The 26,549-nt window shown below is 39.6% G+C and overlaps 1 protein-coding gene across 1 annotated transcript; it reads right to left on the bottom strand.

Moving 5' to 3' along the window:
- Nucleotides 1–4,728: 4,728 nt before the first annotated feature.
- Nucleotides 4,729–9,944, bottom strand: LRAT (lecithin retinol acyltransferase). Its single transcript, XM_069493365.1, has 2 exons — nucleotides 9,128–9,944; nucleotides 4,729–5,238 (listed from the first exon to the last, which is right to left on the bottom strand). Exons 1-2 carry the CDS (start codon nucleotides 9,665–9,667, stop codon nucleotides 5,086–5,088), a joined length of 693 nt encoding a protein of 230 aa, XP_069349466.1. The 5' UTR covers nucleotides 9,668–9,944; the 3' UTR covers nucleotides 4,729–5,085.
- Nucleotides 9,945–26,549: the final 16,605 nt, after the last annotated feature.

The following is a 26,549-nucleotide window of genomic DNA, read 5'->3' as shown; positions in this document are numbered from 1 at the left end:
ATTCTTAAATGAACCCCCATCCACAAAACTTATGTTGCTTTTCCTCACAACCTAATTCCACTCCTCTTCCTCATGTGTTTCACAAAATTGCACACTCATCATGCTCACCGAAAACACTTGGAAAGTTTGGGAAGTGCTTTCTTTCCATTTCAGACTTTTACAGTGCAAAGTCCTCAATGATCTTACCTCTTGTCTCTGCATGATCTGAGTCAGATTTGTTCTTCCCCAAAAGAATGGGGAGTTCTTAGTAAGAGGACTGGCATCCTTCTCTCAAAGTAACAATGGGAACACAGGTGATTGTTCTTAACGACCTGTAGTAACCCAATTGTGATATGGGTTCTTGACTCTATGCCTTTGTATATACTGCTCCATGTGCCTGAAAAGCCTTGAAAAGGGAGATTTTAATTACAGTGTCAGTGAATGACATCCCTCTCCTTCACTGGTCCCCAGCAGACAGGTAAGACTCATCTCTCTGCTCTTCTGATAGTGCACAAGCCTGCTATTGTTTTTAAATCCTGTCATTCTTTCTCTTTAGACTGAGCAACTACAGGACTAAGATTTCTAACTAGCTCATTCTTGTGTGATCCTTCTTAGGTTACATAGAAGGTGTGCAAAAAATCAATACATTTATTGGAAGGAAGCTTGTCCAGTTGCTGGGAGACCTCTGGGAGCCATGTGGTGGAAAGAAATTGGAACCAAGTTCTGAATCTGGCTCTGAGGCATCTCAGCCCCTATGTCTGATTTTCCACATCTTTAAATGTGGTGGGATGTTTAAGGGTTCCATCCAGTGACCTCTGTGGTCCTTGGCACTGCTGTGAGTGCATTTCAAGACTGGCTCTGGAGCTTGCTCCTTCTCACAACCCATCACCACCCCACCCCACCCGTGGCCAAAGTAAAGCTGCAGGCTGCCTTGGTGGCATTACAACCTGGTTACAGTTATCCCTCAGTGTCCATGGGGGATCGGTTCTAGGACCCTGGGTATACTCAAATCTGCACATATTTAAGTCCTGCAGCGTGCCCTGCAGAACCCGTGTATATAGGAAAAGTTGGCCCTCCATATACTAGGGTTTTGCCCCCCAGTAATACTTTATTTTCAATCAGTGCATCTGTGTATAAGTGCAGTCATGCATTTCAAATCCGTGTTGTTGAAGGGTCAACTGTTTACAGTTCATGCCGTGGCTCTAATTATTTGTTGTTGTTGTTGTTGCTTAATTTTGTAGAATGGAGAAGGGATTTGTTGTTTAATATGACACAGAACCCATTCCTACATAATCAGGGTAGGCTTCAAGAGGTAAATAACATAGATCATATCAGTCTGAAGGCAGATCCACATAAAATTTTAATTTCAAATATATAAAACTATGTTCAGTAAAGGAAGCTTGAAGGGGCAAAATTCTTCAGGCTACTATGCTCAAAAAAATTGTGATCTACATTTATGTATTTAAAATTCAAAGACAAGAGAAAACAGTATGTAAAACTGATTTTATTTGACATGCATGCATGTATACCAAATATAAAATTAGTTTAGCTGATAGATCTAGGGTGGGTAAAACTCTCTAAATAGTTCATATAAAACAAAGATTGGCAACCTTTTCTTATATGTTTCTCTGCTACAACAAAAGACTTTTGCCATTGCCATAATTTGATATTACCAGAAAGCATTTTTGATATTTGACATTAACAGTATGAAATAAAGTGGAAAAATAAGAAATATATCTATATTCTGAAAATTAAAAAATTTTAAACAACAAATCAATGCTTACTTGCTTGTCTTTAGAAGGAAACATATATCCATCTGAGCAAAGATCAGGAGTATCCAATAGACACATAGTGACCAAGTTAATTTATGCTGCAGGAACCAACTTTCTGGCAGGTAAGAAAGGTGCGTGACTCTTCCCTAACCAAGAGTTATTCATGAGTCAAATAAAAGGATTTTGCTAGAGTCTGCTGACTCTTCCTTGACACGTTTGCTCTCCACCCTCACAATTACGGGGATTTGAGAGATTGAGGCCCTTAGCTAGTATCTTAATAGGTCCTTTTGTCCAGTCTTGCTCCATGCCCCCATCCTTCTTCCATACTTTTGGAAGTTACCCTTCTGAACCCCAAATCTCCACTGCCTGTTCATAAAGCCCAGACTTCTTGATCTACACAAGACCCGCACCACCTGACCACTGCTCTCCTTTTCTGACATTTTACCCAGCACCCTTGCTGTGCTCCAGCCCCTGAACCACTTGCACTTGCCTGAATGCCCTGTGTGATTTCATGCTTTCAGACGTCACAGCCACATGCTGGGCATGTTGCAGGCTGTTTTCACACACTTGCTCATGCTGTTCCCAATGCGTGGAATGTCCTGCCCAAACTCTGTCTCCTGGAAAATATCCACCTATCTTTCACCAGTCTTGGTACATGGTCCCTGTAATTTTGGCCTTATCAGTTAAAACTAACCTCTTTCTGTGCCTTCAATCTATTTGGATTTCAATCACCAAAAGTCTTAATACAGCTGTGTCTAGTAGGCCATAAACTTTGAGGTCAAGGTCCATGCCTCATTCATCAGTTCATCCTTCACACCTGCCTAGTACTTTGCACTTGCATTGATTCATCTTAGCCCCTGCAAGTCCTATTTGGCCTTCATCTATGGCAAAGAGCAAAAAGCTATAAAAAGCTTCATCAGACACTACTTGCTTATCATTTTACAAGTTAGAATAGAAATATAACGATCATAAAGATGAACCTTAATGGATGAAGCCCAGAGAAATTTGTGAACTGCCTCAAGCTAGGAGACACATTAATGGCTCAGGGTTTCTTCCATAGCCACGATCAAGAAGATGTGCTTCTTATGCTACCTTGTTAAGCAGCTAACCAAACGGAGCACAACAAAACAAATGGAAACACTCCTTTTCTCCTAAGAAGTTCAACAATTCTAGTATTGTGGAACATTTAATAAATAAAACCTTTCCTCCAGTTCTCTCTTCCCATAAGCAGTTGAACACATCAGTGCTCAGCTCACACTATTTCTCAGCTTAATGCTGGCATAACATCCTGAATATAGATTTCTCCTACTCTTCCTGCAGATTTAATTGCCTCTTCCCCTATATGTCCCATAACACTTTATACACTCTATTATAGCTACTTAAAAAATAATAATATTAATTCTAGACCATGAAATTGCAACAGGTCAGTGCCTGGCATATAATGAGCACTCAAATGAATGAGGAAGTGAATCTTGCTTTAATGAAGTGAGTCAAGACTAATCACGTAATTCCAACCTTAAGAACTTCCTTGGCATTTAATGAGGGATCATTATCTTTGAATACAGATTTAATTTCAGACAGCGGATTTTTCTGCCTGCAATATTAAAGTTTGCAAAAAAGGTGTTAATTATTTATGAGGACACTATATTTTTAAGAAATATATTTAAACTATTGCTATAAGGGTTACTATATGGTAAGTGAAAAAACCACTAACAAGGGTTCTCATAATGGTTGTTTGTATGTATACATACTTAAGATAATTTTAAATGGTTGGAATAGGCCCATAGAACACGAATATTCTGTGGTGTTGCATTTAATATTAAGTATTTAACATTAAAATTATTTAAAGTTGAATTATTAAACTCCAGCTGAATTTGTTGTGGGCACATCATTTAACCTAAAATGTGCTTTTGAAATTTGTTCTCATTGGATCACTGACAGGTTGACCCCACCCTACCCATACCACTCATAATATGACTCATTATTTTGTGATTCTTGATAGTTAAGAAAGCAATTTTAATACCTGAAATGCTCGTCTAGCCTGTGGCTTCATTTTTAGAATATGGTAATTTTGCAAAAGTACTTGAATGCTTGTTTTAACACTGCTCCATCTCAACTTTGATATTATAACTGTCTCACTGAAATAAATTTACATGACTGGAAGTACTAAGACACTTAAAAATTATTTGAAACACTAATTTCCTTTGGTCCTACTTTTTTGGGTTTTATATACTGCTGTGGCATTCTTTTAAGGACATAAGCTATAATTAGAAATGACATGGAGAAAAGTGACTAGAAAACAATTCTGAGGGCTTTTAAAAACTTCACAGTACAGTAGTAAATGCTTTAAAAGATAACCCATCTGATGACATCTATGCAAGTTAGTATTACAAATTCAAAGACATAAGAAAATAGATTGGACTTTTATATTCACCTCTACAGATGCTCTATAATAACCACAATAATATGATAATGAAGCAATCAACAGTTTGTCTCAGTCTTTGTGTATATGGTTATCTGTATACTTATTTGACACACATACATACCCCAAATACCCAAATTACTTTAATGCTGTATACATTTACCTCTCAGAGTGATTTGAAGTAACCACAGTGGCACATAAAAGGAGAAAACATAATGAATTCCAGGCTTCCTAGTAAGTAAAGCCAAACCAGATTGTTCAAATGATGCTATAGTAGCCACTTTTTACAGGAAAACACAGGTTTCTATACTTTCTGGTCAGTTACTTCATAATTAAAATTTAACTTTGCTAATATTGGTTTCAAGTAACAAAAATAAAACATTCTTGACTTAGGATTATATATAATACATGAAAAAAGCAGATTGTGAGCTTTTTTGAGCAATCATAAAACATGTTTTCATCTGAATGAAGGAAATTCTTTCAGTTTAATATAAGTTTTTCAATGAAACAGAATAAATTTACAATAAAGTTAGTGATCTCATTCAATAAGTCTTCCAATCTTCAAGTTCAGCCTAACAGAAAATCAGTGACTACAGGAGGGGAAAAAAAACTATAATATCCTGTGGCTATCATCTTAGGGGCTGGTTTTCTTGTATTGCTGAATTCTATCACAAGCTGTCCTGTTTCCAAGGTTTGGACGGTACTTTAAAACAGAACTGCCTGAGAAGATTCAGAAAGCCTTTGTTCTTGGGCTTACACAGTAAGCACTTTGCGTGGTTCTTAATCACATTTTTATCCAGAACACAGTGTTGTAGGTCACATTTTTCTCATCAATGCTTTATACTGATTGGTGCTCTATAAATATAAACACATTTATAAACAGGATACACACACTGACGTGGAGATATGAAGTTAGCCGGCCATCCATAAGCAGAATGGAATAAAAATTGCAGGAAGAGTAGTATATGATGCCAAGCCCATACAGACTATAGATGCCAGTCCCAAGACTGCAGAAGCAAGGACACTTCTCTGATCACGAATAATTATCTTCACATTCTCACAAAACTGGAAAATAAAAATTAACAATATTAGGAAAGGTAGCTAAACCCAAGAAGAACCACATATAACCAAATAGTAAAACAGGTTTTCCAGCTATTTTTTGTCTACCAGAAGAATTAGAAATTCCCTTATGACCTCTGAAAACATTTACATTGCTAACAGTCTAGTTTCTTGATCCCACATCCTACAGTGGCTGAAATGATCTTTTAGACAACTGGGTAACTAATGGCAGTTGCCTTTGTAAATACAGCATTTTATAGAAAACTATAGAAAATATAAACACATAAAATCATTCAGGATTAAAAGTTAAAAACGACATTAAACTGCTTATCAATAACAATAACATTCTAAAATTATATGAGCAAGGATGTCTTTAATCTTAAGTAAAAAGAATGGCCTTTGGCCTATTAAAGGTAGATTTAATTCCTCCAATTCACCATTCTAAAATTTGGTGATACCAATGATAACTTTCTTATACTTCTCAAAATCTAGAGGCATAGAAAGTCTAATTTTGTTGTCATCTCCCATTCCCTGCCTAAAAAAATTAAATTCATCATTAATTATGTGACATATAATTAGCTGCTAGAAATAAAGATAAATTAAATATGGTCTTTTTTTAATTAAACTTTTTCAGCAAAGGATTGAGTTCATAAATATGGTCTTTACACCTGAGGAATGCATTCTTCTAGTATGCATACTTTTTTTCCTTAGAAAAATAATTTTATTTAGAAATAATGGCTTATGTTTGAATTCTGGCTCCACCTCTTATTGGCTGTGTGATATCAGGTAAGTCACTTTAACCTGTCCAGACTACCCTCTTCTCCTCTTCCTTGGGAATACTGAGGTTGTTATGGAGAACAAATGAGATGTTTTATGCTAAAGTACTCTGTAGTCTTCTATGCATTGTATAAATGTGAGGTATTACAATGATTATTATTAGTACTATGTCTGTCAACAATTATCTCTACCATAGCACTGTCTAAGCCAGAATTTAGCAATTAATTGCCATTTCTATATGAGTTTTGCTATTCATACTTATTTTAGGCTCCTTGTCTAGGCATGGCATTGTATGTGCTTTCAGGGTTTTCTACAGTGGCATACATAGTACCAGACAGCTGGGTTTCCAAATTCTTAATGGGTAGAATGAACAAGTTCAATATATTTTAATATACCATCTTGAGAGTATGATTGTCTCTGTCTGGTCACACAATAGCTAAACAGCTTTGAAACATCCTGTTATACAGATGTTGGCCTGCTTATAGGTCAAACATATGATCTGCTCTTTTTTACTAAACTAACAAGATATTGAGTAACAATTACTCTATCTGAAAGTGGTGAGGATCAAACCGAACAAAGTTTTCAGGACAGTGAAATAAAGGAGCTTGGCAAATAATGGAAGATATGATATTAAGGTAAATAAGTTGTAGATACAGTTATACTTGTTTTATCTTTTCCCCAATAATGTATAATTAAGGCAAACAGAATCATTGTGGACTCTCTTTCCCCTAAGAGCAGATTTTCTCAAGGAGCATCTCTTTCCTTTCTAATGTTCTGTTCCTGTTCACGTGGCTCTCAGCCCAGGAGGCATCTTTAGTGGTGTTCAAAGGTAGGAAATTTCTAGAAAGTATGGAAAAGTATGTAGGGACACTTTCCTCTGAGCACTTAGTCCCCAGAAAATAAAGGGGTATTTGCAATTATTTTTGGCAATGAAAAAGCAGTTTTACTAAAGTAAAAAAAATAATAATTATAGTAGGAAAAAAGCGCAAGGAATAATAGTGGCTAACTAAAGGGATTTTTAGTTTACAAAATACTGATTTTCAATAGCAATATAAAAATCCTGTAATTTTATGATTTCCAAACTTGTAAAATAGAGTATTACTACACAAAAGTAAATGTTCTTTTCCAGTTCATTTACAAACTAATTACAGTGTTTTCCTGAGGGAAAGTGTTCTTGAGAGTTTTTATAAACTTGAATTCAAGAGACAACTTTGCAACTCATGAGAGCTGGTAATAGTTGTATATATGTAGAACTCAACAATCAGACCCAGAATCAAATAATTCTTTATGTTTCTAAAAAGTAGAAACCAGTCCTCCTTCACTATTAATGACCTACTTCTCTCAAGGCGTGTTCAAAAAACAGTCCTTAGAAATAGAAAATTTGGGATGAGGATTTTTTTTCCCGGGAAATCTACTCTGTGGCCAAATTGTTTGTTAAACCATTCAAAGTGAAGACAAAAACTCAGTTTCACAAGAGGTGCTATGCAGCAACAGCAATTAAAACACTCCTCTACTTCTGTAAAACCTGACAAAGTTTCCAAAGATGAAAAACTACTCCAACTAGTTATTTATGCAGATTAAATATTTTACTACCTTAAAAAAGTGCTTTGACTGTTTTTCTGTAGAAATGTATAATACAGTGCTATATGTGTTCCATGAAAGAGTAACTCCTAATTACCGGATAGAAATACTGTTTTTCCTTAGAGAAATGATTTGCTTGGTTCCTAAGTAAATCTGACGTGTTTCCTTTTGTACACTTTTGGAGGCAATGTTTGTAAATGTGGTGAAGTTCATTTCTAAACAGGCCTAGACTGAAGTTCTGATTCCTGAATCATTGCACAGTGCTCTAACTGTATTTTTATTTTACTTGGAAAAGAATTCCTAGATTGAGTCTGTTGTGGCTCTATAAAATCTACCAGGAGTTTCATATACCAAGGTATAAAAGCAAAATACTTCCATACTCTGCCACAGAGAAGAGAAACAGATTTTCCCAAATTGGTCAAAAAATGAATCAAGATATGGAGCAATTAAAAATTGGTTACATGGACGCAAATTCTTTTGGTCCAAAAAAATATCTAAACATGACTAGTAACACTAAAACTCATTATGTGATTACCCAAGTTTCCATTATGAAGAGTAAACATTAACAATTACTTTCTTTAACAAATGCAGTGAAGGCTGAGAAAGCTTCCAATTGCAAATGAAGTTGCAGGCTTAAAATGTTAACTGTCTTTAAAAGTTAAGAGGTTTTAAAAGGAAATAAAAATCCATTTGTCCCCTTTGGATTTGTGGCTATTTTAATAATCTTAAATTCTAATGCTGTTTTTTCAAAGTACTCATAAAAATTACTCTCCAACATTGAATAGCTCTTCTTGAAAATCAATTGTTTTGATCTCTGGGCAACCCATAAACAATCTAATCTAACTTTAGGGCTGATGCATAAAAGGGTACTTAGCAGTAAGAAAGTCTAGATGCAGATTAAACCCAAACCCAGAAAGAATTCAGAATACCAAGCAAAAGACCTCTCTGAAGCGCAGGCACAGGAATGGGGATTTACCAGGGAGTCCCTCTTACCGGGAATTTTGATAATTTATATTAAGCAAAGGAAATTCACTCTGCAGCATACAAAGGGAGAAAACTGCATACTTCCTTATTTTAAAGGCACACAATTTTGTTTATAGTGTTATGGATTACATTTTGAACTCTAGACACCTTCCTCCCAATTGAAATTCTTGGGAAGAGTTGGAAATATAGGGCAACGGATTTCCTATGACTCCCGGCCCCCCAGTCACTTGCCCTTTGTCATTTGAACTATTGTGGGTGGACACCGTGATGACTTCTGCAGCAATAACTGGGCAGCTCTCTGGACTCTCCGTAAGCGGTCCTGTATTGCCACACCCTTTTACTGCTCATTTCGAGATATTCTGCAAGGCACATCGCCATTGATTTATTTACTGTCCCTTAAGAACACTGGAGTTTTCCTTACTTAATCTAGAACTTTAAGAATGGTGTAGAAGTGGTGGGGGAGGTACCCAGGAAGAAGATCCCGGCTTCCAGGGAAGAGAAAATCTCAGGGATGGGAGGGCATCCCACCTCCCGCGTGAGTCACGCGTCATACCTTGTCGGCCTGGGGGCTGATCGGAGTGCCGTATCTGCAGTAGGTCACGAAGTGCTCGCAGTTGTCCCACAGTAGGCTGTAGGAAGTTAAGCCTATCCGCTTCTCGGCCCTACGCGCCACTTCCTCGTTGAGCAGCGCCTTCTTCTTGAGGGACTCGTCCAGGTGATTGACCAGGATGTTGGCTCCGTAGGCGAAGTCCTCCACTGTATCCACGCGGATGCTGGCCACTTTGACAATGACGCCCAGGATAAGACGCTTGTTGGAGACCACCTTCTGCGTGCGCCCCTTGTCGTCGGTCAGGGCCAACAGGATGTCGGGCATCAGGTGGGCGACACGGTTATCGCCCAGGTAGATGCCATAGTGGGTCAGGTGGGTCCGGGGCACCTCCAGCACGTCGCCTCGGAGGAAAGAGCTGATCTCATAGAAACTCTTCCTCCCTTTGTCTTCGCCCGGGGTGCCCGAACTGAAGAGCTTGAAGTTGGCGATGAGGAGCAGCTTCTCCAGTAGTAGGGACACCACCTCCAGCATCGGGTTCTTCATCCTGTAGGGAAGAGGGAGCCTTGGAGGGGTGCCCCCGCCGCTCTGGCACGAGCAGGGTGAGCTCGCCAGACAGGGGCGCTGTGCCGCTGCTCACCTGCAGGCCAGGTGAGATACAGCGCGAGGTTCTGCGGCTGCCGAGGAAAGGAAGAAAAAGAAGAAGGGAGGAGAAGCCTGGAGACTGGCGCAGCCAACCCACAATGGGGAGTGAGGAAGACAAGGAACCGGTGGCTGACCGCGGGAACAGTGGGAGCGGTGCTACCAGGTGCAGACGAACGAGCACACTCGGGGCCTCGCTGCGGAGCAGGACCGAGCGCGGTGCTCAGAAGGGCCACCTTCGCTGAGTCCTTTTATGGCCGTCGAGGGGGCGGGGCCGAACGCCGTCACAGACCCGGAGAACGCACTGATTGGGCGCTGGCGGCGAGCCGGGTTCGCCGCGGGGAGGGCGCGGGACCGCGCTCTCTTTGGAAGGGGCCGGCCGACTCCAGGCTCCTGGTTCTGCACCAAGATGCCTTCCCGGTGCTGGCTCCCTCTTGCACGGGAAACCTAAGCACTTCCGGCCTTTAAGCGGTCGATTTAGGGGGTAGAGACCCAAGGCATGACCGCGCGAAAGGTCCTGCACCTGTTGGAACTGGGGCGCGTTCCCCTGGTACTTTGGGGTCATTTTTGGTGGAAAGTCCGCACGGGCGAGAAGTCTGAGTAGGAACACCTCCCTCTGAAAGGATGAATATCCCGAGACCTCGGCTTACTAAAGAGATTGCATTTACTTTGCGAGGTGTGCGCGCCTCGAAAGCCTGCGGATTCTTTTCTCTGCGGATGTCCCTTTTCTCCCCCAAGGCTTTCAGCGGGCGCTTGGGCGGGGTCGCCACCGCGCGTGCAGGCCCCGCGCGCGGGCGATCGGAACCCGAGGCCCCTGCGCGCTCCGAGGCACCTGTGGCGGTTGAGCTGCGGATCCCAACGGTCAGCATGAAAAAACGGCGCGGCACCAACGTCCGCCAGGAAAGCGGAATTTGTGTCAAGTTTATTTCCCCGGCTTCAGGATCACGTGGATCCAACTTCGATTAATCCACCAAAACGTTACCGCTTTTTTCCTTTCTTTTTTTTTTTTTTCTTTTCTCTTTTCCTTTTTCTTTTCTTTTTCTTTCTTTCCTTTTTTTTTTTTTTTTTTTTTTAAGTGCAACAGCCCGGAGATGGCCAAAGAAGGCGAAACACTTGGATGAGGCACTGGGTTCCTTGCCCCTGAGCCTGCAGCTTCCCCCCCCCCCCCCACGCGCACACACACACACACACACACACACCCGGTGCATCCTCGAGGGTGGTCCCGGGGAGCTGCCGGGTGAGGGGGCTGCTGATGCGCCGGCAGCTCCTGGCGGGGCACGAGGTGTCCCCAGCCCTCGCTGAGTTCCGCGCTAATGCATTATGTAAATGATTATATTCCTCGAACAAAGGCCAGAATGGGGAGTCTCGGATGGCTCCACAAAGCAGCCCAGCTCGGGGCTAATAGGTTTCATCAGAGAGCAGATCCTCTGCTCGCCTGGGAGAGGGCGTTCTCTGCGGATGATGGATGAAGGAACATTCATCTTACCTGGAAAATGAAGGGGGCCATGGAGAGCAGGCGAGGGGGTAGGACAGCTCTCTATTATCCTCGGAGGCCAGGCTTTCGCTCCCACCCCCAGGCTGCCATCAGCGATCTGTCCCCGTCGTCCAGCTTGAGGACGACTTTTGTTCATTTCACAAACGATCGCGCATCACATTGGAGTCCCAGCAAAGAGGACAAACTCCCACAAACGAATGGAAAGTGGAAGGTAGGGAAGAAGAGAGAGGTAGTGGACGTGGAGATTTTTTTAAATTTTATTTTCCAGGGCTTCCCCAAAAGTTTACAGAAAAGCGCCAAGGTAGCGACTTGCTGAAACTAACCAGACACCTCCGCACAAGGGTGCTAGTTAGCTTCTTAGCAGCACACCAGCTCAGCACACTTCTTTAAAACCGGGGGAGTCTGTGAAAATTGTGTAAAGTCTGATCCAGACTTCGGCGTGTACTTTCACTGCAGACCGGATGGCAGGCGCGCAGACTCACTCCTCCGGTCCAGTTCTGGGAGAGCGCCAGTACCGAGCCTCTGGTGCTACTGGCCAAACGGCCCGGGAGATCAAAGGGGGCTTGGTGATTAGCGGTTTCCGTCACTGGTGGTCACTCATGCGGCTTATAACGCCTAGGACTGTCTCCACCTGGGGAACTTGCGGAAGACAAAAGCGAGGAGAATTGCTGCACGGCTCCACAGAGAACTCTTGTAGAGCCAAAAATATTGAGAAATCCCTCAACAGCTTCCCCCGCACGCACGCACGGCTTTTTGGAAGAGACAGGCAGTGCCAAGCTGATTTTTATTTCATATTTTCTTTCTCTCCCTGGGGGGTCAATTTTCTGGCCGCCTTCCTAAGAAAGGGAGTCGCTTCAAAAAGAAAGAGAGAGCGACACGAGGCCTGAATCTGTGTATGTTGCTCAAGATGCAGATGCTCAGCTGGCTTGGAAATGAATGGGGGGAGGGGGGAGTGACCATGGTTTCTTGAAGGTTATTATTTGCCTCTGGTAAATCCCTGTTTTCAAGCCAGAATGTTATGCCATTAAGTAACTTTATTTTTCTCAGAGGAACTGCCCGAAAGCAGCCCTCTGTCCGCTGCTCCGCCTGCCGGGAATTCGGCTTCTGGCTCCCAGAAGGAGGCAGTGGAACGTCTTAATTTTCCTGGTTTCCAGCCTCCCCAGACCTCGTCAGGAGAGGTTAGCGACAGGGAGGCAGCTTTTCAGCTGAGCAAATGTCTTGTGGAATGAGCTCTTGTTGCTGGACTGCTGGCCCTCCTGGTCAAGGATCATTGTAAACTTACCTTGCAAAAGGCAACTTCTTGATGTTCTCAAAATCACTTATATTTCTGTGGCTGAGTGGTCAGTTTTTGATGGCTCCCTAGAGACACATTTCATAAAAATATGTTCACACACTCAGGCTCACGTGGCCATTAAGACTTTCCTGCCTGCATCAATTTTAGTTAAACAAAGGGAAGACTATCACTGATAGGTGGAAAGGCCCCAGAGAAATGTAACATTGGAAAGTTCTCCTAAACCAGAAACTGTCATATGGAGACAGAGAGATCTCCCCACCCCAAGTTGCTAGAAAGACCTCTCCTTTCCTAGATAGCAAGAAAGGTGGCTACAATGATAAGGTTCCATGTGCAAACATGCCTTAAATATATACATGGGAATGGGTTGCCAGGTCTGGCAGGGAGATGGAGAAGGAGCCTAGACTTTCCTGGTCAACATATATAAACTGTACTGAGTAGTCAACCCTCACCTTGGCCCACCATCTCCCTGACTGCCTGCAGAAAAACAAATGACAGCTAGTGTCCCCGCCTGTGGATCTGCCCCCAGAAGTGCCCTCCCAACTGCTGCACTCAGGCCGGAGTCCATTTCTCCCAGCAGCGCAGGCCAAGACCCCTCGGTCTCAGCACAGAAGAGGCTGAGATTGGGGCTCTCTGAGCCCACCTCACTTCTAGGCCTCTTCTTCAGACTCTCTACTTCAACCTCATTGTGGGTCCCAGGAGAGTTTCTCCTCGCAGGAACTAGGACAGGGATCAGATGCAAAGCCAGCAGAAGCCTAAAGCCCTAGAAAGCAAACAGATTTCCTACCTGCAGGCTTCTTGCCTCTGGAGCCTCCCTGCTCCTCAGAGAAGCCTCTGGAGTGGACAATAGGATCATAAATAATACTAGTAATAATAATAGCTAATGTTTATTGTATGCTTTCTATGTGCTCAATGAATTAAGCATTTGCTCATTTAGTCCTCATAACCCTGTGAAGTAGTATCTCCATTTTACACAGGAAGAAATTGAGGCTTATCACTTTATCTAGGTCGCTGTGGTTCAGGTCTCAACCACAGGTCTGTTTTGCACCCAACCACCACGTCCTTAACCATCACTGAGGGAGGCCTGACCTTCCATCAGACTAAGTACCCATCATTCATTATTTATTGAAAACCTGCCACATGACAGGTGCTATGCCCTGCCCTCGAGGTTCAGTGAAATACCTATCCCTAAACTTAGATCCCACACCCTTTCTTTGTAATTTGGACTTAATTTCCCTGCTTCCCTTGTGCCAAAAGGTCCAATTTATAACATGAGCAATTTTACTGGGATAGTGAGAAAGGGCTGGTTAAGGTTCTGGTTAATAGTGTGTCCTCACCAGGCTCCTGCACTTGAGTGGCCACAAGGTCCTACATCCTCCTTAGACACATGAATCTGGGGTGCTGAACTTCAATGTCTTACCCAAGGGCACAGAGTCAGGAGCAGAACGTAGGCCCAGTGTCCCAGACTTCTTATGTCTTAGACCTTCTTTTCCCTGAGCTCTGAGCCTGATAAATTCGGTTTTCTAAATTGCATATTCTAAAATTCTTGTCCTCCTTTAGGATTATTTGGTTGTTTGTGGATTTTTTTTTTTTTTAGACTACTAAATCACTGGGCTTATAAATAATGATAACGTTAAAATTTGTTTTTGTTTTTGTTTTTGTTTTTTTTTCCGGTGCTGTCCATCTACCTTCAGTTCATTTACAAATGCTCAACATTGATTCCCCTGGACAAAAACAGGGTCCTTAACTAGCTCCCTGCAAGGGTGTGGGAAGAACAAAGGCTTTTGTGAACTTTCTTCTGGCAGCAGAGGAAAAAGAGCAGACACTTTTTCATGGAGCCTCCTAACTCAGTGCCACATGGAGTGTTATGCCAATAGGAGTCAATTGCCCCCTGGGAGGAGACTTTCCCCGGCTTCCTTCCTGGTGGCTGGCACCTTATTATGAGGGCCTCTCTCTCCTATTGTTTTAGAAAGATTAAAGCCTGCAGCCTCAGTCAGTCATGTTGTTGTTGTTGTTCCTTGTCGTTTGTTAACCGTAAAATAAGAACACTGAACAAAACAAAGAATTTACATTTAGATTACGAAGAATCATGACCCAAATGAATACAGCTCAATCTAAAATTAACAACAGGTTGAGGCAGCTGTGATGTAGAGAAAGGAGACAGAAAGGCAGAAACTCTGTGTTGAAGGCCTGGAGGTGCCATTTACAGCTAAATAAACTCAGACGAGTCACTTGTCACCTCTGAGCCTCAATTCTGTCTTTTTATAATAAAATGGGAATAATATTTCAGAGGGCTATTTTGAGGATTAAACAGAATCAAATATATTGCAGGGGAAATTGCATTGTATGGAAATTCACGATGTGATGCAGCCTCTATAGTATTTGCATTATTGTTCAGAGGAACAAAGTGAAGGCAGAGGAGCTTTTCCGTTCTGCTTTGACAGCACAGTCATCCCAGAACGCAGTGTAGACAAAGGGCATGCTTTAACTCACAGACCCTTTCTGAAGACTGGCACAGAGGCACAGGGGTGAGTAGGAAGTAGGCAAGTCGGGGGTTTTGGAGTTGAAGGAAACGGCGAGAGCCTGAGGACACAGTAGGCCCCAGGCACACAGGGAGCCACGCTCAGGGGATTGGGAGCTTTCCCAGAGCCCTGCTGCTCTGCCTGCTCCCCACCAATGAAGTGGTTTACATTTAATTTTAATTCATAAAAACAGATTAAAACCTGTCATTGTTTTTTTTAAAGCCTTTCACAAGGCACAAACACCCCAAATGTTCATTTTAGAAATGATGCCTAGGAATGACTAAAAGTTTTGCTATACCCACAAAACATAAAGCACATTTCACTTTAAAATATAAATAATAAATGGCAAGCCATGTTACTTATAAATAAGTTGGAACAGATATAGCAACTACTTTATAAATTCATCTTGTTTCCTTCTGATTCTGATTTATCATTATGGAGGAACAGTAAATATAGATATTAGGTAACTCAGGATTGTTAAAAGCAAATGTGACAAAATAGCCTTTGGCTATATATTCAAAAGACAACTACAGTGCCACTGTATTCATAGGTTACTTCCCCTGATGGTGGCTCTCATAGTCTCTTCAGCTCCCGAACTTTCTAGAATTCAATCTAGTGATAGCTGTAGATGGCCATTCTGCACATCTCACTACAAAGTCAAATATAAGATGACAAAGTCCAAACTCTCTGTTTCCTTAAATTATGCCTTCTGTATTTGTTTGTACTTCTTTTGAAAGAGACCAGATTTTCTTACATGTCTTTTAGGGCTGCACCACTTGGTTTTCCAATAACAATTTCTATTTTTCATCTTTAAAAATAAAGTGTTTTAATTACAATTAAAACAAATATTTGCTTCACAGATTAAATGATAGAAATCTTGAGGATTTCTCTCTATTTGTTTATGAATCCTCCACTGTAGAATGTCTAGCAGAGATTTATTCTTTTTTCAGAAAACCAAATTTAGGAAGAATAAGTAACTAAAGAAAGAGTAATTATTGATATCGTAAAAGAAGATTTATTGCCAAGAAGCCATTTTAATAATGTGCTTGACCAAAAATGTGACCTTATAAGCAATATTGTTTAGAAATGCATCTTCCTCAAGTAAAACAACATATTTGTAAGTGTTCTGAGTTCACAGTGGGCATTCAATAAAACTCCTACTTGTAATTTCATTTAACAATTATATTTATAAGTTACACTTATTTGAATTAGTTAAAAATCTTAAATCTATTGGTTAGTATTCCAAAATTATTCCTATTCAAAATTTTAGATTGTATTCATTACCTTGGGTAAAGAGTCATCTTTCTGAGTGATGTTCAAAGTCCCTTTTAACTCTAAAAGTCTACACTACTTTGAGAAAGACAAAAGCAATACATTTTAGTATTTTCCCCTTAGCCAATTGTTAAACTTATACAATTGTAAAACAAGTCATAATATCATTTATATTTTATTTACTTCAAAATTACAAATTATATATCAGAAATTATTTATATCAATAAAACATTCCCATACTTATATAGCCAAGTAGATTAAAATGTTCTAAGTTATAATATAATATTCCTGAAGGCTTATATTTGTTGCTTCCAAATAAGTAAGACAAAGGGGTAGGCTGCAACAGCACAGTACAAATGGAAACAGTATGGGGTGATAGTTTAGAATGTCTACTCTGCAGCCAAAATGCCTGCGTTCAAATCCTGGCTCTCCTACTTCCTAGCTTTGTAACCTTGGGCAAGTTGCTTAACCCCTCTGGACTGTTATCTTCTCTTTAAAGTGAGGATGATGATAAAGGTGATGCCTACCTCATATGGTTGTCGTAAGGATTAAATGAATTAACATGCATATATTGCTTAAGAGCAATACCTGTAAGAACTCAAGAAATGATGGCTTTATGGTATTTTTCTTCTGGAACACATATAGCAATCTAATCACTGTCTATAACTCTCATGAAAATTTGCAAAAGGTGGCAAAGACCCATAGGGCGGTAGGAAATTCTGTCAATGGGGATGGGAGAATTCTAATCTCTAATCCACTTCCCAAGTATTTATTGAACATTTAGTGTCAAATTCTGTGTAGGCACTCAGAAATACAACAGTGAAGGAGATGCAGTCCTCTCCTTGATGGAATATAGAGCCTGGTAGGGAGGAAACAGACCTAAATAAACTTTCACAATTCAGTGTGATGTGCTCAACAAGCAGCATGTGCTCAAGGTGAACAATTAATTCTACTTGGGACACAGAAAGTGAGAGAAGGAGTAGCACCTAGGCAGTACTCTGAGGGATCAGAGTTTGTAGGTACACAGATGGAGGGAGGTGGGTACCAAGAGGCCAGGCCAAGGAGACAGCATGAACAAAGGCAAGATTGAGATAGCCCAGCACAACCAGAATATAAGGTATATACTTCTCTAAGAGTAGAGGTCAGAGCCCCACGGGGAGGTGTGTGGGTTCAGGTTGTCAAGGGCCTCCTGTGCCATGCTGGCAGCTCAGGCTTTGTTCTGTAGGCAGTAGACAGATGTGACAGCCATTCAAGAATGGGAATGGTATGATCCAAGGCAACTCTAGAGCAGAGACTGTTAGAAGACCACTTAGTAGTCCAGGAAAGAGACAAAAAGGGATAAAACTAAGGTGGTGTAAAATGAGATGAAGGGGCATGGAAAAAAGTTAAAGATATATTTGGAGGCAAACTGACAAGATCTGGTGGCCAGGTGGACGTGGTAGTGGTGGTAGGAGCAGTAAGAGGAATGAAGTGAGATCAGGGATGACTGTGAAGTTCCTTGTCAGAGAAACTGGACAAACAGTGAAACCCTTCCCCGAGATGAGGGAGGTAGGAGAGAAGGGACAGGTTTACGGGAGGGACAAATTAGTCAATCTTGGACATGTGAAGTTTCAGGAGTCCATGGTTTTTCAAGTAGGGAAATTAAGTAGGTAGATAAATACATGAAATAGATCTCTGGAGAGAAGTCCAGCCACGAGATAGAGATTTGAGAGTCAGAAGTGTCTGGGTTGTACTGTAACACTTTGGACTAAACAAAACTGCGTAGGGACAACACACAGAATGGCACGAGAAGGCACCAGGACAGAGCTCTGCATGCAGAGAAGGCCGCACTGGGAGCCAATCAAGGTGTTTGAGAAGGAACGAAAGGTAGATGGCTGGGCTGAACAAAGTCTTAATAGGAGAGGCATGTTGAGTAGTGTCAAACGTAGTGGAGTTTGCAAGAGGGTCAAGAGACTGTTTGATTAGGCAACAAGGGAAGTATTTCCATGCATGCCTAACTGCTGAGGGTGGAGTTAGGCAAAGGGAAGCCCTGGGCAAAGAGTATTCGATCATTTCAAAGTTCTGCAGTAAAAAAAATGAGAAAGAAAGGATCAAATGGAAAAGGTTTTTTGTTTATTTGCTTTTTGTTTGTTTGTTTGTTTAAAATGGGGAAAAACAATGAGGATAGTTATACATGAACAGAAAATCAGAGGAGAAGAAAACATAGCAAAAAGAAAAAAAAATAGCATAACTGATGGCAGTCAGTCCCAGAGGAAGTGGGAAGCCATGAGATCGAGGCACATATGGGAGAGTCAGAGCTGGGGAAGAGTGAGGACTTGTTCCCCTGAGACAGCAAAGGAGTCAGGAGACAATAGCTCTAGAAACGGTTAGAAGTGAGAGTCAAAAAGAGTTCATTCCTACCCACTTTAGTTTGTACTGTAGATTCTGAAGAAATAAGTCCCAAACCCTAAGCAGTTGGTATCATCATCTACCAGACTACATAGATGCCACAAAGTTGGATGTGACCAGGGAATTCATGGAAGTTATTGGTGTCTAATAAACTGACAGAGCAACAATAGTAGGTCATCTGCTTATGTTACAAATCCCAATGCAAAAGGAGTTTTGAATTCTATTCCTATTCAGAGCATTTATTTGTAGTAAATTTTACATACATGTTCCCAGGAGCTTGACCCTTTTCTTTTCTCATTTATTAAGTAACTACAGGCCCTCCGTTAGTGATATTAGTCTTTCGTATTAAATTAGAGGTGCAGTGGGGTGCTGGTGGGAGACTCCATATTAATGGTAAACACGAGGTAAAATCAGGCTCATCAGAGTAATTCATGAAAATTCTTAATTACATCTTTATTACATAAAATTACAGTGATATCATTACCATAGTACCTCCTGTAGAACAGAAAATATTTGTGGTTAATTAAAAGTAGTTAGATGTTGTCCCAGGAACTAAAATGCAAAAATAATTTTATAGTAAACCTTGAACTTAATTTGAGCTCAAAGCATTAGGTCACTGTACCATTCATTTTTTAAACTCTTTCCTACTAAGAAGAGTAAAATATTCAGGGTTTTCTATTTCTACAAATTCAGTCAGTATGAGAATCCTATGACTGTGTTAAAATTGCATAAGTCATTGTTAGATTGCCTCTTTAACCCTGAACTTAATATATAAGCTTATGTGTGCAAATTGCTTATATTAGGTAATACTATCATTTTTTAATGTCTACACATTTAAAAGGAAGAGTAAGATACTCTTAAAACAAATGAGGGCAGGAATAGCCCAGCTTGGATTTGAGTATCAGAGAGAGATACTTTAAAAGTGAATATATTAAATAAATCACAATTTTTCAAACTTTTAAAATATATGCTTTACAGAAAAAGAACACATTCATCAAATGCCTACAAGATGTACATACCAATCTTCTTGTCTCATATGTTTTTTATTTGGTGTTTACAGGTCTGTATTTGTTAAAAATTGCCTACTCCTTCCACTCTCCAATGATCATGTTATTAATACTGGTATTTGGTCTACCAAGCTGCTATCTACTTATGCTGAATATTTTTTATGTCCTTTTACCAGGGATTAAATTTTGCATTTGTCCTAAGAAACAATAACATTCCTAAAGCTGAAGTTCTTCTATCCATCTACTAATGACTTTGAATCAGGAACATCTTTTATTTGGAAGTCCAGTGCCATTTGTCTCAGTGCTTTGTCCTGATGCATAAAATAAATAGAACATTACAGAGTGTTTAGAGTATTCTATTAGAGTTATTACTTTTCAGGCCACACATTTTTAAAAAGTGACTCCTATTAAAATGACATGGATAAATGAGATTTTATTTGATATGGTGACAACAAATAAATTTCAAAAACATACTAAGGGAACAGAGTTATAAGTAAAATAAATTATTTGGTAGGTAAATTCTAGGAGGAAAAAAAACCGAAAAAAAAAATTTAATGTATGCCAAAAAGAGGCGGTACCTGAATTAGAAAAACTCTATGTACAGGAATGTACCAGTTGCAAGAAAATGAGGAAACTAAGAATGACAAATAGGGTAAAATACACAGTTAAACATCTAAGTAAATTGAACATATAAAAGAACTGAGATGATGTCTTTTTCTGCTTGTGAATTACCCTAATTTTAATTTTATCAATGATGCCTGTAGCTTAGACAAGAAGCATGACTGAAGAATGTGAGCTGTTTTCATCAACTTTACGTTTCTTTCCTTCTCCAAACGACTAATGACTTCATGATCTTCAGATGACTCAAATAATGAATTGAGATCAGAACTGCAAAGGAGCTGAACTGAGGATAATTTATGTAGTTCTGGCCTCTAAGGAAGCTCTTAACTGAATAAAATTATTTCAACAGTTTCTTATGTGTTTAATTTGAGGTAATGATTAAGTATATGATGTGAAAAAAATATACAATGATCTAATCTACAGACTTATTCAGAATTTGCCTATTATCCCAGTAATGTCCTTTACAGCAAAAAAAAAAAAAATCTAAATCATGCATTGCAGTCAGTTATTGTATCTTGCTGGTCTCCTTTAATTTAGAACAATTCCTCAGTCTGTCTTTCTTCCATGACATTGACATTTGGAGGAACGCAAGCATGCTATTTTGTAGAATAGCCATCAAATTATATTTGTCTGATGTTTCTCCTGATTAGATTCAGGTTATGAATTTTTGGCAGGAACACCACAGGAGTGGTGGTGTTTCCTTTTAACGTGTCTTATCAGTAGGCAAGTGATGTTGGTTCGTCTCTGACATCTGGGATCTGAGGATACCACCAGTGAGGCCTTGGTGTTGCTAGGAGATGTGCTGGCACTCACAGCTGGGCCTTGGAGTTCTTCTGTTGAACATCAACTATTTACCAGAACACCAGTCAAGGTCTGTTTTGTTTGACCAGAGCAATCAGTCAAGGCTACTCTGTGACCTTGTGACAAGACCATTCATTATCATGTCTGAACATAGACAAAACCACGAACATTGTCATCATCATACGAATGGCTAAATTATCTTCCTCTATCCTGGCTAATATGTATGCCAGTGGCTTCTTTACCAGTTACAGCTCTAGCTTCAGTCTGGTCGTCCTTCCTTTTATATAAGATTTAATAAGATACCCAACCATAGAATTGCCCTGGCTTCCTGACAGCATTCAATCCAGAACCACTTCCTTAAACACTCGCCCCCCAATTACCTATTGCAAGCCCAAATCCCATCACAAGTCCTTTCTAGCACCTTCTCGCTGAGATGCCCATGGTTTCCAAAGATGTGTTTTCTTCTTCGCTGCAACAATTCGCTGCAGCAATAAACCCAGCTTGCTCAAGTGCAAATGTGTTCCTGGTGGTTTTAGGCTGCAAGGCATTGATGCTAGTGATCATAATGTTCTTCAGTTGGTTAAAGTATGCCTGCCAGGTTTATCCATTGTAAAGTTACTATTTTCCTTTTGTAATTAAATGTTTCTTAGGGGCAATACTGTGAGACTATGTAAATATTCTGATACTCCTCCAACTTTCTACCATTGGTTTGAACATTCATTAATGATTCTTGTCTGAATCAGTTATCATCATGATGATTGCCAAATGGTAATTATTTTATTTTATTCATTCTTTTCACAGTAATGAATTAGATCTCTATCATAAGGAAAGGCTTACATTCTGCCCTACTGATTAATATTGTTGTGGATTTCAATGTATTATTTTATTCAATGGATTATAATCCATTCATATTTTATTTATTTTGATGATTAAATTGTTCCAAATTTGTCCTGTGAGAGTTCTTTCAGGATGGCCCCTGTGTTCTTTTGATTTGTCCCTACCAAACTTTAAGCTGTTCTGTACTTGTTGCCATCACAAAATGTTCCAGGCTTATCTTTTTCTTTCAGAACCCCAATCCTACAATCAACCATTTCTCCATGTAGCCCTTGTTTTTCTTATTGTAGAATGGTATTTAGAAATAAAAATCTGGACACTTGGTGTGTTCATCGCTACTGGGGTACCATGGTGTGTTAATTGCTATTGGAGTGTCATTGCATCTAGGCCCTCTCAGCAGACAGAAGTAGGAAAGAGCTTTATGATGTATATATGTGTATAGATATATATACACACACACATACATGCACACATACACATGTACATTTATATCTATTTATTAAAAACTGTGAGTTGATCCTAATACCTCTAGTCTAATCCCACAAGGGTCCTTCAAGAGTTGGAAGGCATTTTAAATAGATATATATCGTGGATGGGAAACAAAAAGCATGTCCCTAGCAATGGCAGCTTTACTGAGGAGCATTTGACAGGACAGGTATAGTATGGGCCTTATGGACATGTGTGTCCAGTGCTGTCTATTGGCAATCCCTCTTAATAAAGTCCTGATTAGCATCTAGCCATAGTTTCTTCCAGACACCTTCCTCACTGATACTGGTCAGTCCTTCCAAATGTCAGTAATGCTAACAATGCCCTCGTATTAGCAATGGGATTCCACCAAGCCTACGTTGATTTTTACCCACGGTTTCACTGACAATTGGTTTGAAAAAGTATTAAGCTGTGATAAAACTTGAATTTTGGCATACAGAAACATCTTTCCTTTTTGTTTGCTACAGTTGCAGCACAGTCACTAGTCTTAGAATTCTGTCAGCCTTAGAATTCAAAATTATTTCCCAGGACATAAAATTGATGATAAAAAATAAGAAATCTGCACATAGTATATATTGTGTTAAACATGAGAGTAGTATCAGGATGGATTTTTTCCTCTAAAATTTTTTGCTTCAAGCAGTATTATCCTTTGATCATAGACTACACTGGATACCACAAAGTATATACTGAAATCAGAATATCTCAACGGAGAGCTCATGAAAGTACCCACAGGAAGATGTACTAATGACCACAAGACAAAGCTATATTGTGCCTTCTGTTCGGTGCTCCCTGCACGTAGAGCATGGGAAAAAAATACACGCACATATGCACACATAAAACAGTATGTCCAAATGGATTGTTTTATATATGTGAGTATGTTTATGCCTATATGTGATTGTGAATGAAAAATAGTTCAGAGAATATCAGCACTGACTATAGCAGTGTGAAACACAGTACTGTGATCAAGATGTGTATCTTTGAAAGGAAAAGAGGCAGAAATGGGAAAATTAAATGAAAAGGGAAAGGTGGCTGAATTGCCAGGATGTGGTGTAGATGTTTTGTCGTCTACAAAATATTTTCCTTTACACATGGCATTTTAAACACTGTTTTTGTTAATTTCTTATATAATAATACGGGAAAAATGAGTATAACTAAAATATGCAAAATTATATAAAAACAAATAATTATTATGGATGTAGAATACATATCCTGATTAATTGCACAGGCACCAGTATGAGAATTTACACATTCAACATTGATTATAGCATTAAAAAAAAGATTGGTAGAAGACAAATTCATCATCTGTGTCTTTAAAACAATTTTTTCATTTGGTTTTCATGTCTACATATAATATATATTGCGTCATAAGACTGGTACCAAGAAGGATTTTTTTTTTCCTGTCAAACTTTTTACCTTCAAGGAACTGAAAGAACTGGACTCTAATTTTTTTTTTTCACTATGAAATTTTTATTACCAATTCTACATAGTACTAAATGCATTCATTATTCTTCAAAAGAATAAAACCCATGTTTAAGAGCAATTTGTAAATGTGTTATTTAAAGCCGTGATTAATTTTAAATAAGAGAACCTACCCTCTGTTACCATCTCCTTTGTACGTTGGTGGCTGTTAATATAAATTTGACCCATTTTTTTCCCCTTACATAACCAAGTGGAATGTGGGCTTAATGAGGAGACTGAAAATTGCATGAAAACTGGTATTAGTCATACTTTTATAATTACTACAATTGCATTCAAAAAGAAAAGTCTGCGTATGAATTTCGGGTGATACAGAATTCTCCCAGAATTTTTCCTTCATTTCTTCATTAACCGGACAAGTATTTCTACCCTACTGCGCTGGATGTGTCCCAGCCTCCCGTAACACTCCAGGTCAGTGTGTGACACGAATTACATAAAGTCCTTTCTAAGCTCACAGAAGGATCAAATGCTTGTGAAGATTAGTTCACATTATTTAAAGGTGAATTGCTTTAAGCATATCAGTACCAGATCAGGGCAAGGCTCCAAACATGTATGTACCACACGTCCCATTTGTACCTTGGGAGCATCAGTGTCCAACTCTGCAAAAAGAAATAAAGCAAGAGAGAGTCATCTAGCTACAGAGAGGGATACAGTGAGTAGAATTAACAATTTATTTACAAAAACAGATAACCAAATTTCAGATAATAAAGAATTGAAATACAAATCTTAATGTTTAAAAACTGTAAGAACATTTTAACAGAGACTTGAATATATAAGTTCCCAGTATTCTGTTCAAACTAAGCTCACTGTATCCACACTATTAAAATTTGAATCACTTTAAACTTAGTGCTAGGTCACAGCAAAGCCCCAACCCACACGTACCACACACCCCATTTATACCTTGGAAACATCAATGTCCAACTTTACAAAAAGAAATAATGCAAGGGAGAAGGTCACCTGGTTGCAGAGAGGGAGACTGTGACAGGGACTCTCTAGGTGAGGTGTGCCAAGGCAGTGCAGTGCTCAAGAGTGTAGGGCCAGGAGCTGGATGGCCTGGGTCTGAATCCTACTGTGGCCTTAGGCAAATTATTTCATCATTGTGTGCTGTACTTCCCGCGCAGTATCCTAAGTATGTCACAGGGAGGAATAAGTGAATTAGTAAGTGCTGAAAAGCTGTGACTGACTCAGACTTTTAATAAATAATACCTGTTGAATGAAATTATTAGCTAGCTCAACATATGCTATAAGGTCTCAGATGTAACTTCTTGCAAAGATCTTCAATATAGTTGATGTGGAATTATCTGGTAAGCTTTTAAAATATATGATCCAGTGACTATTTATTCTCGTACAAGCTTACACGCTATGTGCACACTTCACTTATTTAATCAATACTAAGTGGCGACTGCGTACTTATGCTATATTAAGTGTGGGTAATATGAGGTGTGAGACATTGTCTTCACCCTGAAGGGCCATAAATTGTAGTAGCAGAGAGACGGCATAAAAAATGATGAGAAAAGGGGGGCATGTATCAAGTGATAACTGTGTTGAATAGAAAGAAAGTCCATTTGCATAGGGACTGATATACAAATGAACAATTACTATCTGTGTCATCCCTTTCCTCAGTTAAACATGACTGACTCAATTAATTTCCCTTGAATTGCTGTTTCAATTTTATATTCCTACTACTCAATTTTTGGTGTATAAGTAAGTGGTCCACTCCAGTTCCAAAAGTTCTATTTCTCTGTGATTTTGTTTATTTTCTTATTATATTATTGTTTTGTCGTGTTTTGTTTTCCTACAGAGTTTCAAAGCATCTTGAGTTCTAGGTTTATGTCTTAAAATTGTTTTTTTGTATCTCTAGTTCACTTTGCACAGCACATTATTACATGTAGTTGTAAAATAAATATATATTTTTATTTAGTGAATATAATATTAACTATGTAGGAACCAAAAGTTAATTTGCACAACCAAGTCTGAAGTAGACAAGTCTCTTTCCTATTTAAAATACACAGAGATTATTAATTCAGTTTTTATATCTACACTAGAGGAAGATATAGACAACTGGTAGAAGGAATGGAAGAGAGCAGTGAGAGTGATGAAAAGTTTACCAAATAGATTTTCTAATAAGCTAAAGAAATTGGTGTTATTTAGCGATGAAAATGAATTTAACAAGTGAATGTATCTTAGCAGGAGTTGCCTGTAGATCATTTCCACTGGAAGAAAGGTATAAGTGATTGCCCTGGGACTATATCCAGAATTATTCAAACCAGAGAATAGAAAAACAGGAAAAACTATAAAGGACTGCTACTCAAACAGTGGTCCCCCAGGCAGGCGGCTGTGTAGCCCGGGAGCTAGTTAGAGCTGCAGGTTTGTGATCTCCACTCCAGACCTACCGATCTGTTTTAACAAGCCCTCAGGTGAGTCTGATACAAACTCAAGTTTCTTAAACACTGCTCTAAAAGTTCTTTGCTGGGAAGGGTGTACTGGAAATACTCATGAGGGAAGGATGGGTCTTTATTTCTTTTTCACAAATTTGTTAATCTGAATAGCAATCTGACCGACTGAGTGACTATCTCCAAACCCAAACCGGCAC

The sequence above is a fragment of the Eulemur rufifrons genome, chromosome 18, assembly GCF_041146395.1.
Source record: "Eulemur rufifrons isolate Redbay chromosome 18, OSU_ERuf_1, whole genome shotgun sequence".
Lineage (NCBI taxonomy): Eukaryota > Metazoa > Chordata > Mammalia > Primates > Lemuridae > Eulemur > Eulemur rufifrons.
The sequence above is the reverse complement of the archived record's forward strand: the minus strand, read 5'-3'. Positions and strand labels throughout refer to the sequence as shown.

Bases quoted from the DNA above. Each gene is read 5' to 3' on its own strand.
- LRAT (XM_069493365.1), bottom strand. From the start codon at position 9,667: ATGAAGAACCCGATGCTGGAGGTGGTGTCCCTACTACTGGAGAAGCTG. The intron at 5,239-9,127 runs GTATGACGCGTG...TTTATTTTCCAG, and splicing joins TCAGCCCCCAGGCCGACAAG to TTTTGTGAGAATGTGAAGAT.